The 16004-nt window shown below is 30.9% G+C and overlaps 1 protein-coding gene across 3 annotated transcripts in view; it reads right to left on the reverse strand.

Annotated features, from left to right (window-relative positions):
* The window catches only part of LOC107885108 (polyadenylate-binding protein 1-B-like), a 213776-nt gene that overhangs the window by 61007 nt on the left and 136765 nt on the right, over positions 1 to 16004 (reverse strand). For 2 of the 3 annotated variants that reach the window (XM_029485763.1, XM_029485769.1), the window contains one exon: positions 11172 to 15893. In XM_029485763.1, coding sequence (XP_029341623.1) covers positions 15064 to 15603 — 540 coding nt within the window. In that variant the 5' untranslated portion in view covers positions 15604 to 15893 and the 3' untranslated portion in view covers positions 11172 to 15063. Of the gene's footprint in view, positions 1 to 11171; positions 15894 to 16004 lie in introns of those variants that run through there. The other variant, XM_029485770.1, reaches the window with a different exon arrangement.

Consider the following 16004-nt stretch of genomic DNA (forward strand, 5'->3'; position numbering starts at 1 on the left):
TTTGAAAGTGGAATACAAAGTCAAATAATAATAAAATATAAAATCTATATGTCATTCCCTCAAAAATATTATTTTCTATCTTTTTTGTAATAGGTTACTTTACACTAAAATTACTTAAACGCATAGAAAAAATGATTTTGCTTAAACGCGTTTTTTCTACGTTGCGCGTGGGCCAGAGAGAGAAAACAATAGTGCGCTGACATCCTCTTAAATGTGTTTTCTATATTTCTGTAATTTATTAGTGTCAAAAAAAAATATATATATATAATAGGTACCTATTATAAAAGTATTCCAACGTGTATTCTAAATACTTTTTCACTCGTTGATTCAAATACGAAATAATAGACGTGTATTTTATAAAACTGATTATAGCAATACGCGTGTTCGATTCAACGACTCCTACGATAAATTTTTATTGATTCCGGTCAGTCTTTTATTAAATTTGATGCTGTATAATATAATATTTCATGATAAAACAAAACCAATTTTATATTTATAATTTGTATTTACATGTTATACATTGATTAAATTGAATGGAGGTTTATTGAAGTGAAGGGGAAGCTATAATATATATGGATAGGTAACGAGAACAATTTTGTGCCATTATGAATTTCTCTTGTAAAACGACGTGCTACCTATTATATAATGCTGTATTGATCATCATTTTAGTTTTAAATTTAATTTAATTAATTATGTAATTGTTATAAATTATTACTATTGTACGTTTATATATTTATTACAATTTTATTTACAGTTATATATAGTAAATTGTGTTATTTTTCATTTGGGATTTGATTCAATAATCATTTTCAATTCGGTTTCTGTTGATTTTGCTGTTTGTTGTGCCAATCACACTCACACATAATATTATAAATTATAATACGAGTATCGTGATTATATTCGATCAAAATCAATCAAAAAGAAAACTGATTGTAAATTATGTATTAATTTGTTTTCGGTTTTTGTTATTTAATTTGGTAGAAACAGTGTTGACTTGGCCAAATGATTAATCGTTATTTTATCATCCACAAGTATTAATTGAATATCATTATTTCAATACCTATCGCGCGCAGTCGCCAGTCGTGTCAAAAGAGAAAATATTAAGTTCTTTTCGCTACACAGATTGTCATTGATTAATATTTATCGACTATAATAATATGTATATTATTGTACAGCATTACAGCATAGTATGCAATTATTGATATTGAAGAGTGTTATTGCTTGATATCGAATTTTACCTTCTGGTAAAAATATTTTATATACTAGGAAGTAAGTAAAAACATTTTTTTAAAAATGTTAACGTTTGATTTTTGAAAAGAACGTTGTAATTACTAATTTCAGTACAAAAATACTTGAGTAATTTTCCGACGATAAATTTATCTTGATTGTGAAATGGTACTATAACTCCACAAAGATCATTTTTTGATTTTCCTAGTATGTAAGTATAGCTGTTAAGAACAACTGTAAATGGCTGTTGAGCAGATAATGAAAATCTAATTAATGGTTGGTGGGATAATGTCAATAGTTTTAGGTAAGCGGATCTTGATCAGAGAATAGTCTTTGATGACGAAATGTCAGCATGGCGTTTATTCTTATTTGACGTTTAAAGATTGTGTGTCACCTGTGTAATAATAATTTGTTGACACGAAATATGGGCCTCAGTATTGTCAGTGAAATATTCGTATTTGCATGGGATAATAATAATTTTATATTTGAATCGGTCTCGCGATAAATTTGCCGACAAACGTGAATCACGCATAGGTACATTAGCCACACAAAGTTTGACGGGTGTTGCTCAGATAAAAAAAAATATAGTTTAACCATACGATCGTTAATTACGATGCGTTAGTCCACGATATTCTACCTTAAAAAATTGCCAGGCAGACCGTAATTTTACGCACATTTTTTTTTAATTTTAGGTAACAGTGATATAGTCATCTTTAACTTCATACACATTATGTAAACACTAAAACGTGTAGGTAACCATTACCTATGTTAATACTTATAGAAATCTATAGCGTATACTAATAATAAAAGTACCTTCTATATTCTCTGTCTCTGTAATCCGTGTAAACTGTGTGCGGTTAACCTCTTACCACAATATACCAAATAGTTGGAAATATTCAACATACTTATTATGGGTTTGGTGGTTATTTAAATGTGGTTATTAATGACTATACCTTTCACTATACCTAGTGAAATCGTTTTATCAAAACATTATAATTATTTAATTTGGCGAATAACAAGACAATAATTCGGAATACGGACCGCAGGGTAACGTGGAATACGGTTATAAAAAATATGTTGATAGTTAATAATTAATTATTTGAGTAGGTACCGATTTAGACTCATGAATATATTTTTCCAATATTATCTTTTAGTTTAATATAATATATCGTATTTGGATTTAAATAATTAAATATTTTAAAAACGAAGAACTATTCTTTAAAAAGAACCAAAAATGACTTTTCAATGCAATAATGCCACAAAAAATGGCACAAATGTCTATGATAAGAATGCAAGCAATAGGAAAATATTAAGGTTTAACTTTTGGAATTTTCTGCAATTTCTTGTCTTAATTAAACTACCAATAATACAAAATTAAATATCAAACTTAGGCACGTACTATAGAAAATCAGTAAACTAAAAATAAAAGGTACCGCGATATGTTTCCCAACTGCAGACCAATTAGTTGTTGTTTGTTGGAATCTCGAGTAACTACATAGTCCCACTACAACCGATAATCGTTATAGATAGTTAAAGATGTTGTCGCATTCATAAATAGAACGATTGATGTTTGGTACAAATTAAAAATACCTAAAATCTATTAAAGTAAATATTTTGAAATTTAATTTACACTAAAAGCGTACGATTGCAATACTAAAAGTTATACTAACAGAACTTAAAAATGCTGAAAAATGCTTTAACAGTGGGAAAACATAGAAAAATTTAAAATAAAAGTTTCATCTTTGTAATGTATCATCTGTTACATGGAACGATTTATGTACTTGGAATGTATTGTTGTAGAGCAACCAAAAATTAATGCACTTTGCAATAGTTTGCATTGAAATCCACTTACAGTATACTAGTGAACCAAATAGGCATTAGCTAGTATTTAAATTATGTTATATTATCAACATGAAATCAATAATTGAAGTATGGTTTTGAAACGGTAAGGAAAAACACCTGTCAAATATACGTTATATCGCCAATTTCTACGCGTGCTTACCGAATAATATTATAATTTATAATATTTTAATAGGTACCTTCGTTAGAAATCGACTTTGCTCTTTCTACAGTAAACTATCGCCGACATTTTAACAGAAACCGTCATCACAACACTAAACACATTACACCATACTTGCGTTTAGCATCGACAAGCCAAAATAAACTCGAATTGGACGAGCTTTTAGCATGGTGAAAAAACATTGTCTCATATCGTTTTCCTTGATAACTTTGTCAGTCCCGCGTTGATGATAACAAGCGTGGCAGTAATGGGTAATATTTCGAAAGCACTTTGGCGCGTGGCCTCCCTCTCGCACTCGTTTTGAGACTTAAGTGCATTTTATTTGAATTGACATCGATCTACATCAAAAATTTGTACGCCGACAGAAAATTGGTTTTTCTCATAGATAACATAATATGCAATTAATTGTTGACTCATAAATGTTTACATTACAGTAAAGATATTGAAGACAACAAGATGTCCGCGGATGGTTGTTGTCCTAATTCTTAGAGGTGAATATTTACGAAACAAGATGGTGATATATTAGGATACGATCAATTAATAATATAAAGGATGGAAAATTGACATATTCCTGTATAATAATATTATACAGATTAATGAAATAAATATGCATTTTTAGCTATTTTTTGTCAACATAATTTTTTAAGTTGTCGCTTTTTTGAATGACAACAAACATTTTTAATTTCATATATTCCTCGGAAAATTATTCATTTGAGCATTTTGGTAGAAACGCCAAAACTAATAAAAACATATCACGTTGTTTCGTAATGGTTTCGAATTATGTAAAAAATTATAATTTCCAAAATATTAAAGCTGTTTGAGATAATAAGTGCTATTAAAAGAATCACCCACCTATTATATCTTTGGCCAGAGGGATTTATATATTTTGAATGTTTTATCTTTTCGTTATTATCTGAACATTTTTGGAACATATCCATTTTCATATTTTAAAATTATAAAGACAATAATGATAGACAATATTAAAAGTTATTTTTCAGGAGACAAAAAAGACTAACTTTGAACCCCAGTGTTCAATTTATGAACTCGTATTTAGGTATTAAAATATAATTAGGTATAACTGATATTTATACAATTTCATGGTCGACAGTATTGCTTGTCGATGACATATAGTATTTTATAAAATTCGCGTAGGTATACCTAAGAAGAAAATTGACTCAAACCCATTTTCCAACCCTATTGTATTAAAAATTTAACTGCAGAAGCCGTTATACGTGATAATACATAAATCAGTAAATAAATAATAATAAATACAGTCGAGTCTCAATAACACAAACCTCGATGACTAGAAAACCTAGATAACTCAAATTTTTTTCTTGCCCGTGAAGTGTTTTTAAGTTGTGTTTGAGGTACCATAAGTATACAAATAATACATATTTTAAGTCGATTTTATTTTTATTCCCCTCGAGATTCTAGTTACCTTTCGAGACTATAGGTTGAAATTGAATAATGAATTACTAAATAATTCAATACAATGCCTATAAACTATATTATGTGTAATGTACTAATGTGTAAAAGATTTATGATAATATTAAGACGTATAATGCACACGAATACCTAAATAGCTACAGCTTATACTAACAGTACTCTCTAAATTCATTCTAATCATATATTATATTATGCGATCATGATACATGCACTCGTAAAGCATTTGTCTCTTATTTCAATCTTGTTTAATATTATAATTTATAATAGTATTCGGTGATGACAATAAAAATCGTACGTGATAAGTATTGTAAATTCTGTTCTAACGTGTTTTCTACGTTAGAAAACGGTCACCACATTAAATTGGGAAGGGTCCTGTGTATGCCCCCTCCCCTCCCAAAAAACCTTTTAGTCGTAATTGAGTATTCATATCGAGTGACACATTTTAATCAATATATTAGTATGAACATTTTAAAAGATAATATAATATTATACAGGAATATTTATCAATCGTCCTCACTCCCATTATTTGTCCCTTTAATAAACTATTCACTTATTGAAATCCTGATTTTTAGAAATTTTAAGTTTACTTGAAGCCCATAGTATTTATTTATTTAAACTTTCAGAAATATATAGTATTTATATTATCTATTTTGGATTTATAAAATATATTATTATTTAATATCGATATATAGGTATTTAGGTATATAGTAATTCTTCTGTTTCCCAACGAAAACTAAAATGTAGGGCTCAGGTATACTTAAATTTCAGACATACATGTCAACCATATTTATTGATAATAATGGAAGAAAGATGAAGGTTATTATTTATTATTATTATAATTTTATAGTCTAATATACATATTATATTATATGACTATACTATAATAGTTATGTTATAATAGTTATTTTTAAACTTCAGCTTAGGCCAATACTATTTGTAAACTCGTTTGATGGAAATAAACTTATTATTATTATAATGTAACGATTCGCTGTCGGTATCGTTTGCAAACATTTGTCTATATATATATATAATGGTCGGAGGGGGGATTGGAAAAAATATAAAAATCGATTTTGCTTAAAATTCGCACGCGTACCTAACCGGCGGCGTCCAGACGGTAAATATCCATCAATATCGGTAGGTACCCATCTAGCTACAGCTGCAGTTATAAAGTCAGGCGGTTTTTTTTATCGACTGCGTATTTAAATGAAACCGACACGGTGACGTGAAACAAAATGTTTATTATAATCGTTTTATTCGTCGTTCTCGTCCACCTTAATGCCCTGGTATTATTTTCCTGTCGTATTTTTTTTACCATAATTTTTTTAAATTCTAATTACATAACATTATAGCGTGGAGCGTCAAACCGAAAACCTTGTAAATAAAACACCACTATTATATTATACATACGAGTAATAATAATACCTACTGCGCTACCTACTATAACTTTACTACTTTTCAGTGTGTACTCTATTTGCTTTTATACATTTACGATTTTATTATTATATTATTTTTTTATCATTATGCACACACACGCGATGGCTCGACACGAAAAATCTACTAAATCAGTTGAAATTTGATTTATATTAGGTACTTACGCCCGTTGTTCAACAATGTTAGCTAACACGATAGAAATTATTACAACAAACCATCCGAGATATGGTGCCGAGCTTCGTCCCGAACAAATATTACTTATAATAATTATTAATAAAGGCAAACCAAAGAAAACTGTGACAAGGAAACTGTGTACATGATACCATCCTGTCTGCGTCATAATATTGGACGATTTTGTATTATGCAATTATACATCGCACGCGCTTCGTAAAAATATTTCTAATTCCGTCGTAGGTCTTTGTGAAACACAAACGACTGCACGCGGAACAATATTTGTTTTAATTAAGTTAAGTTAGATTACAAAATATAATTTAAAGTTATGCGCAGGTTAACATTTGCTCTCTTGTTAGATTCGTTTACAATGGTTCTAAATTAATCTAACTTTATCATTGTAGGAACAAAGAGTCGAAATTCGTAAGATTAACAAACAAAAAAATGTGTTCCTATAATATTATAATTTATTTATACTTTTTAATTAAGTTTTGTTAAATATTAGTTTCTCATCTCCGTCAACAGAATTCTATGTTTTCATCGAATATTTCTCCAGTACTGCAGTATGGTTATAAATTATTTTATATAATAACTATTATTGCCTCATAGTATTATGTTTTTCAATGTAAACTGTTTAACCAACTTAAAATAAAATTATAGGGCACTTGCTAAAAATTTTAGCAACAAAATAAATGTAACATATTATATAACTTTTTATTAGTTATAAGAGTTAAATATTTTTTCACACCGCAGGGAATCGCATGCATTCGTCAAATAGGACTATTTTTTTTTTCAAGAGTACCTATAGCTTAGTGTCTCAGTGTCTGTATTGATAAAATCTGAGTTAGGTTCCTCACCAAAATATATATAAAATCTTTATTCATAATTTTTTGTTATATAATATTCTGAAAATAATATTTTCAACATTTCCGCATGTAGGTATTTTAATAGTTATTTAAAACATATAACAATATCCTTTAGGTATAGATGTATTGTTATTAATTTATAGGTTAAAATGATATATTATGTATATTCAGGTGTTAAAAATATTTTCAAATAACTAAAAAAATAATACTTAATGTTATTATGAACCGTGAAATAATCTAATTTCAAATTATAATCAAAGATATAAATTAATGAAATATGATTAAAATTAAAATGTAAATTGTATGTACCTACATAATATAAATTCATCATAGACGTGCGATGATCTTGATTTTGGCCATGTCTAGCGATTCAAAGTAAATTTAATGTGGCCTTATTAATATTATTATTATTATCATCATTTAAGATTGTATCCAAACTCACACATTATACACCTATAATGATTAGTGTTTTATTATACTATGCATATATAGACATCATCATCATAATTTCATATCATATTGTTATATTCAATTTATGATAATTCGTGAACTGACAATTAAATGAATCTATTATTATTATTATGCGCAACACTGAGTATAATATTATTGTTTTCAGTAGTTGAAATAATCTAAAAATCACAAGTGGTTTGAGGACTGGATGAATAAAAGTGATTGTAACACAATTATATGAGTTATTAATTAATTTTATTTAAACAAGTTTAACACTATAATATAATATATTATATTTTATACGTTTTTCAATGATTTTCATAAAAATTTAAAATGCCTTAATTTATTCCTAAGGCAAGGTTGCAAGGTTTACAGTACAATAATCGTCGTATAGGTATACCGTACACGTGCACACACACACACATACATCCAATATATACATATATAGTTAACTTGGTATCACAAAACTATTATTTCAAGAATGTATCTTTAGACCTATATAAAGTATAATTCAAAAATTATCTATTATGATTATATACATTATGAATACAAATAGTTGTTGAGCATTATAATATTATATTAGAGCAACCGAACTAATTATAAATTATTTTCTGGATATATAATTGATAATATAATATAGGTAGGACCTACCTGGGAGGTACTACACATACTAAATCATAAATTAGTATATTTAGGTAATTACATTTAATTGCAAATCGTTTAACTAATTAATTTATAATATATTATTAATGAAAAAAATAGCTTTATCCTTTTCGTTTATATAATAATACCTAATTTTAAACTTTTTAAGTAGATCGATTTAAATTTAAACTTATGTCAATGATATGAAATTAAAGATTTCTATAGTAAATTATTCGTTTTACAAATTCTGCACAAATAAAAAAATTACATTGATCAAACATAAAATTAAAAGTTTAAGAAAAAAAAATAATGCAAATATTTACAAGACATATAGGTACATATAGATACCTACTGGTGGTACAATATTCAATTGATCCGCACGAGTCGTGTTCGGTGAAGTGTTCGCTATATTATTATTATTGTCGCGTTCGCCAGTGGAGTAAAAAATAATAATATTATACATGACGGCATATTTTTTCGTATTCCGAAATAATGACTGCAGTATATCCATTTTGTATCTTCCTAATGCATTCTTCCAATAGTCCAACCCTATATATAATATTTATGATATTTCCGACGATCCGACGTAAAAAAATTTTATATTATTCTTTTTGGTGGGTGTAGTCTGCCGTCGAAGATTCCCACAGTAGCTGAATAAGTGGTGTAATATCGTTGTCGAAGATTGATAAACTAAGTGCTCGCAATAACAATCAATATCATTTTTTAACTATATACTAACTAATTATTAATCAATACTATTATTATAATTAAAATATAACGTCATAATATACTATTATTGTCGCCACAACCTTTTATAATATTATAATTTATATTTTACTCAAGAAAACTATTTGCTCCGTGCAATTTATGTTCAATATTTATCTACTAGAGCGCATATATTTTCTTCGAGTCTACGACCTAAGATCGGGATAACGTGCAATTGCAAAATTTATTTAGTTAAATAATAACACATAATATAGGCGCTAAAATGAGGGGTATAGTAATATTGTTAATTTATTGGTCGTATTATTTACTTACTGTGATACGCGGTGTACGTATTTCTTGTATACTGTGTGAATTGTATGCACGACGTAATAAGACAGTCGACTCTCGGTAACTCGAACCTTGACAATTCGAAATTCTCGACATCTCGAACAAATAAAATTCCCCTTAATACATTGAGATATTGATAACTCGAAATTTTTAGTAAGTCGAATTTTTTTTCCCCCTCGAGCTTCGAGTTACCGAGAGTCGACTGTATTAAGTTTAATAACACCACGCGGACTCTTAAGCTATATAGAAGACGCACACTGCACCAGGAGAAAGGATGCGACCAATGTCCTGCTGATCAAAGGACAATGGCGAGAGCGGCGTTACCGAAGGGATGATTTGCGATTATTCCTGCAATAAGGAAGACCATCGTCTCCTCGGAAGCACGTCATTTTCTCTGCTATCCTCATCGGCAAGACGGAAAGTCGTGGCGCATTTTCCGAAAACCATACGAAATCATATAGTTAACACGCGTCTGCAGACACTGTTAGGTGTGAGTGGCAAAACATAAATGATATTCGGGGTGTGATTTTTCCTCTCGTCGACATGAATAATTGGATTACCCACTTGTTCGAAGGATGCTGCGGTTCATGCGGTTGGCGGAATTTATTAAAACGAAAAATAAATAAATCGTATAATCCAATGCAAGAAGGAACCGATTTAAATAAAATATATTGTGATCAATTGGTACGTGTGAGTACATAACCGTGTTTTAACCAATTTGTCATTGTCATGAAGTATGAATAAATGCGATTACGTTCCCGGCAGCACGTGTCGTGTTATATTATGATAATATTATTATTATTGTTCCTATGTGATTTTCAATCGATTGTCATTCGGCTAAATAATAATAATCGGTGGACGGCCAAATGCCGAACTGCGAACTATAATATTATTTTATACGGCTGCAGGTCACATCCCTCGACTCGTAGGTATATGGTTATATTATGGTGAATAGAATACCGCAATGGTCGGTGCTCGTATTATTATTATTATACGGAATAATCGTTTTGGGACGGACCAGGAATATGATATAGGTAGGTTGACGACCGATCGATAACATAACGATATTATATAGTAAAAATAGGCACTAGGTATATTATATTAAACGGGAAACTAAAAATGTTCATATCTAAAATATATTTGAAATACGACTTTAGAAAAAGGTTACTGTTTCAGAGAGTTACAGTTTTAAATTTTCAATATCAATTGACGAACTCTAAATAAAAATATAAAATCAATTGCATGTCTTCGTTTAATATCGATACTATTACCGATCTAATTGACGGCCGATTTGAGCGGATTTGTTTTTAAAATTTGAATTATTCATTTCCATCAAGATAGAAGAGTATACAAACGAGAAAAAACCTATTATAATTTATGGAGACCATAGAAGTGATGGAAGTTTATTACCAACATAAACTGTAAAACGTATCATGTTATTAAATGCATACGAACTCTATTATTGGCCGCATATCGGACTCACTTTGGGACCAGAGTATATTTGGGTCTATCAACCGAATGAGTAAATAAAGCGAAAGGTCCAAGAATAAAAAAGATATAGCTAGATACGCCATAATTTTTTTATTATAATGCATAATATGCATTATAATAAAAAAAATTAAATTTGGCTCTGTGCTAATACATATTCATCATCGTGTATTTATTTATTTTTATATTTCACATGTATGTTTTCGTCATTCATAAAACAAAAAAAAACATGAAAATACAGTAGAAACCGTTTATAATGACACCGATTTTAGTGACATATTGGGTGTAATGACCTTAGATTAAAGATCCCTGCAAAACTCCTATATTGTAGTACTAATTTGTATCGGTTTTTATGACGTCTATATAATGACTATACGGATGTTATGACGGTTATTTTTGGTTATATTGGAAAATGTTTTTATCTATAATGACTTTACTTTATTGAAGGTACTATTACAACCGATAATACTGACAATTAATTCATCTTTGTTTTGTCGTCAGTTTTATTTTATTTTATTTTATCATCAGGGTACGTGTAATCGTTGTGAAATTAAATGTGTTTTGTATTCTTGTGTTAAATATTTTGAAATTGTAAAATGTACAAACGAAAGCAATCCACAATTGAAGAAAAAGCAAATGTCGTGTTTCGTTTAAAAAAAGGTGAAAAAAATTCCCACATACCTAAAGAATTTGGGGTAGATCACTCTATACGATTTATAACATATGGAAAGCTTGAGACAAAATCGAACAAGAATTTCAAAATGAAATAGCAGATTTTTTTAAAAATAATAATTGAATTAATTAATTTAAATAATATGTACATAATTAAATGTTTTTATCTTTACTTATTTTCTATATTATACATCACATAAATAAATAATAATAATAATAATATGTGTTGAAGTTACAATTTGATTTTAGTCATTTTGGTTATTATGACAACCGGTTATTATGACCTATTTTCTTTGGTCCCTTGAACGTCATTATAAACGGTTTCTACTGTATATAACGATACAAATAGGAAATGGTGTTTTGCATTGACTTAAATTATTTAAAAAAAAAAAACTTTAAAACCTTTAATGCTTCTCGATATGCAATGAGTTGAAGAAAATAAATGGTATTAATAGTCAAAATATAATCAGTACATACAAAAATCAGCAAAATGAACTAAAAATCTGAAAATATGCTCTTAAAAAATACACAAACCAGTGTAGTGTGTGTACATCGGGACCAGTATATTTGAGTCAAATAGGCGAATGAGTCCAATAATTAGTGACTACTAATAAATCTGTATTATATAAATACCATAATATAGGTGGAAAATTTAAAGGTGAAAACATTTCAATTGTATAATGATATGACTTGTATACGATTTAAGATGTATTGATCACAGAAGTTTGTTAGAACGTAATTATTTATTTTAAAATTCATAAACGGCTTCTCTCTAGAACAGTTGAACGATAATTAAACCCATCTCAATTCTCAACACATTACATTATAGCATACAAGATGATTTACAAAGCATGTCACCACCATTTTCCTCTTTAAATAATGGATTACACATTTGATAGGTATTAAAAATCTGGTTTAAACAATTTTTAGGTACACTTAAGTAGGTACCAACTATTTACATGTACATTGTTAATCAGTAAAATTGTTTGAAAATGTTGATGTATTTTTTATTAAATAATTTAAGTATTTTCATAAAAAAATCAAAATTCAATTATGTAATTTCTCACTTTGTGCACCTACTAAGATAAATGATAATTTTACAATTTCTGAGTATAATAAATATTAGATCTAATACCTATAACACATATTTTGATAGTTTAATATTTTTGTTTAACTATTTTTAATTGATTATTTTCCTTGGCGAATATATTTTGCAAACTCTGAAACTACTCGTTCGAATTATGGTTTCAATATATCAAATGTTTCCAAAAATTATCTGCTTAACAATTTACAGTAAATAAGTTAGTTTTTATTTGCAAAATAACAAGTTTATAATATATCGTCACCACGGGACACTTCTTCAATGGTATTAGATATCTGAATAATTGAAAATATTATAGTCCACCTATTATTGTAGGTATATCATAAATTACAATACTGAAAAATTCCAAAAACCAAAATTCGAATAAGTACGGAAGTTAACTATTTTAAAAGGCAAAAATAGGGGTGAACGTGCTTGTCGAATTACCCTGTATATTTATAAGCAATTATAATATTGTACTATCATCACACAGTTTCAAGCAATACAATAATCACTATACATCGTAACTTAAAAGCATCGAACTCTATAGGAACGCGTGGCAGCGTCAATACATGCCTTTCCACTACCTAACTACACACACAGGTAACAGACAATTTCCTAACAGCGGTGGTTCTAATGGTTTTTCATCCGGCCGGAAGTGCCGCAGAACGCAATACGAAAGCATTTCGTGTACCAAAAGGTATATATATATATATACTGCGAAACGATACTATAAAACGGCGACCATATAATATGGATTAGTCGTGTAATATAAGTGTTTTACTGCATGCCATATTACGATCGGTGTGGCGCCAAACTATAATATCGCAACAATAATTTCATTGAAATATATGTATTGACTTAGGACCACCACCCGCACCTGCCCAGGATTAATAATATAACGAACAAATTCATTTTACGTTTACGAACCGATCGCTGTTCGAACACATTATTATTATGTCCGGCCGGCGCCACTGCAGGTTCAAATAATATAATTATATTATATTGCAATCGAGCAACTGATAAGTGATAGGGTTTTCCGTAAAATAGGATATTACGATATGCATTCGAACGATAAGACTTCACATGGCATTAAGACTGCTTGGACGGATGAGTGACGTGCACGTACATCACTTTAAAAAATGCGTATAGGTACGAGACTATAGTGCTCGGATTTAAATACTCTGAAAACAATTAAAAATTCTCTAAATAATAGAATCCAATAATGCCCTTACAAATTACTCAAACTTTTTTAATAGACACTCAAGCGAGAGTTTAACGACAGTTTAACTTTCGGAAATTGTAACACTTCTTTATCATAACCCGCCACCACTCGCACGGGGTACACATAATTACCCCAGACAAACTTTAAATATGCCCGTATACAACTATAACCTTATAATAGTATTGTTATTCTATATCTTTTAGTGCCTATTCTTATAACATATTATAATGTACAGTATACATTGAAGTTACTATAATGTTTTTTTTTTTTTAATTTGCCCGTAAACGTATAATTTAAATTTGGTACGGATGAAATATACCTAAAATCTATTTAAACTATATTTCTTGATATAATATTTTTAATTTACAAATTTACACTAGAAGAAAATACTCATATCCACTGAAAATTAATAAAACTACACGACAATTCTAAAAAAAAATATATATAATAAAAGTCTCATTTTTGAAGTAGCTATCAGTAATTACATTGAATTAATTACGCATACTTAGAATGCATTCTCCGAGAGGGCCTAAAAAATAATGTACTTTGCATTGAAATCTATGCCCTATAGTCAGAATACGAATCTTTCGTTTAAAATATTTTCATTTTATATTGTTGACAGTATAATAATTATTGTTTCGAGCACCAAAAAAGACAATGTGATTCCGCTTTCGCCGAAACTAAATAATAATAAAACAATAACCAACAGCGGTGCACCACGACACACAAACATTATTATTGATCGTAAATTGTATAGTGCGTCGATTATTGTGCAGCGGACACCGGCGCATCGATGTGGTTGCAGTCGTATTTGGTGACAATGCACTTTAATTAACTCTCATACGATACCGGTACAAAATGGATGGAATATATAATACATCATATACCATGGTATGTGTACATCATATACAGTCATTGTTTCATGTTTAATTAGTTCTGAGGAAATTCCATCGTTCTATGTGTGTGTGCCGTTTATAACGTAATTGCCTATTTACTATAATATGCATACCTATATACGATATTATCACCGCAAACCACAGATCGCAAGGGCTAAACAGATGTGAACACATCGACCGGGTCGAGACCAATCATAACATTTTGTAAAAGAACGTAGAACAGTAGGTAATTACCAATTAATATACGAAATCGATTCCGTTGGAAAGATGGTATAAGATAACATAATAATATTATGTCCTGCTTTAACTTGTAAATTTGTTGGTTTTTTGGGGGTGAAGTTATTGGCTCAAGGGATTGTTGGTGGAACTATAATATAGTTGAGCCAGTGAAGGTGCTACATGAGATTTTTGTAGACGCTTACCTGTAGCTGTGGCAGTGGCGTGAGCTGTTGCTGGTGCTGGAGCTGCTGATGCTGCTGGTGCTGTTGCTGTTGGAGCAACAAGTGCGCGAGATCGTGTTGCTGTTGCTGTTGTTGCTGGTGATGGTGGTGGTGCAGCTGATTGAGAAGGGCCAACGCGGCGGCAGCGGCCGTCGTGGCCGAGTGATGGCCGGCCATGTGGTTCGGATGCTGAGGCGGCGGCGACGGCTGCAGCGGTTGCGCCGGCATCGCGTTTAGATGATGCGGGTGGTGGTGAGGGTGGTGCGGGTGGTGCGGATGGTGTGGGTGTGGATGATGCGGGTGGTGCGGATGCAACCCGATGAAAGCGATGGGCGCAGCGCCCGGTGTGGCCGGGGCCATCGCAGTAGGCGCCATCGCAGTAGGCGCCATCGCGGCCAGTGCCAACATGTTCTGCGACGGAGCCAGCTGTTGGGGCAAGCCCCAGGGCTGCACGGCCGCGGCGATCCAGTGCGGGTGGGCCACCTGGTGGTGCATGACAGGCGGCGGCTGTACGACGGTCGGGGCGAACAGGCCGCTAACGGGCCAGACGACTCGCGGTGGCGGTGCGGGGGATGGCGGTGGCTGTCGGTTCAGCACGGCGGCGGCTGCGGCTGCTGATGTGCACGACTGCTGGTGCGGCTGTCCAGCTGGCTGACTGCTCTGCCCGGCCACTGTTCGCACCGCGACCCGAACCCGGTCCCGTTATTGCGGCGATTGGTGGTCGGTCGGTCAGTAGACGGTCAGTTAGTGCTGTAGATGCAGTCTATCGGCCGGTCAGCTGCAATCTGAAACGATATAATATTATAAAATTCAACGTCATCGTGGTTAATCGATAATATTATATAATATTTTATTGGGATAAATTATGATTTCACTTATCAAATAATTAATAATTA

Source organism: Acyrthosiphon pisum, chromosome X (genome assembly GCF_005508785.2).
Source record: "Acyrthosiphon pisum isolate AL4f chromosome X, pea_aphid_22Mar2018_4r6ur, whole genome shotgun sequence".
NCBI lineage: Eukaryota > Metazoa > Arthropoda > Insecta > Hemiptera > Aphididae > Acyrthosiphon > Acyrthosiphon pisum.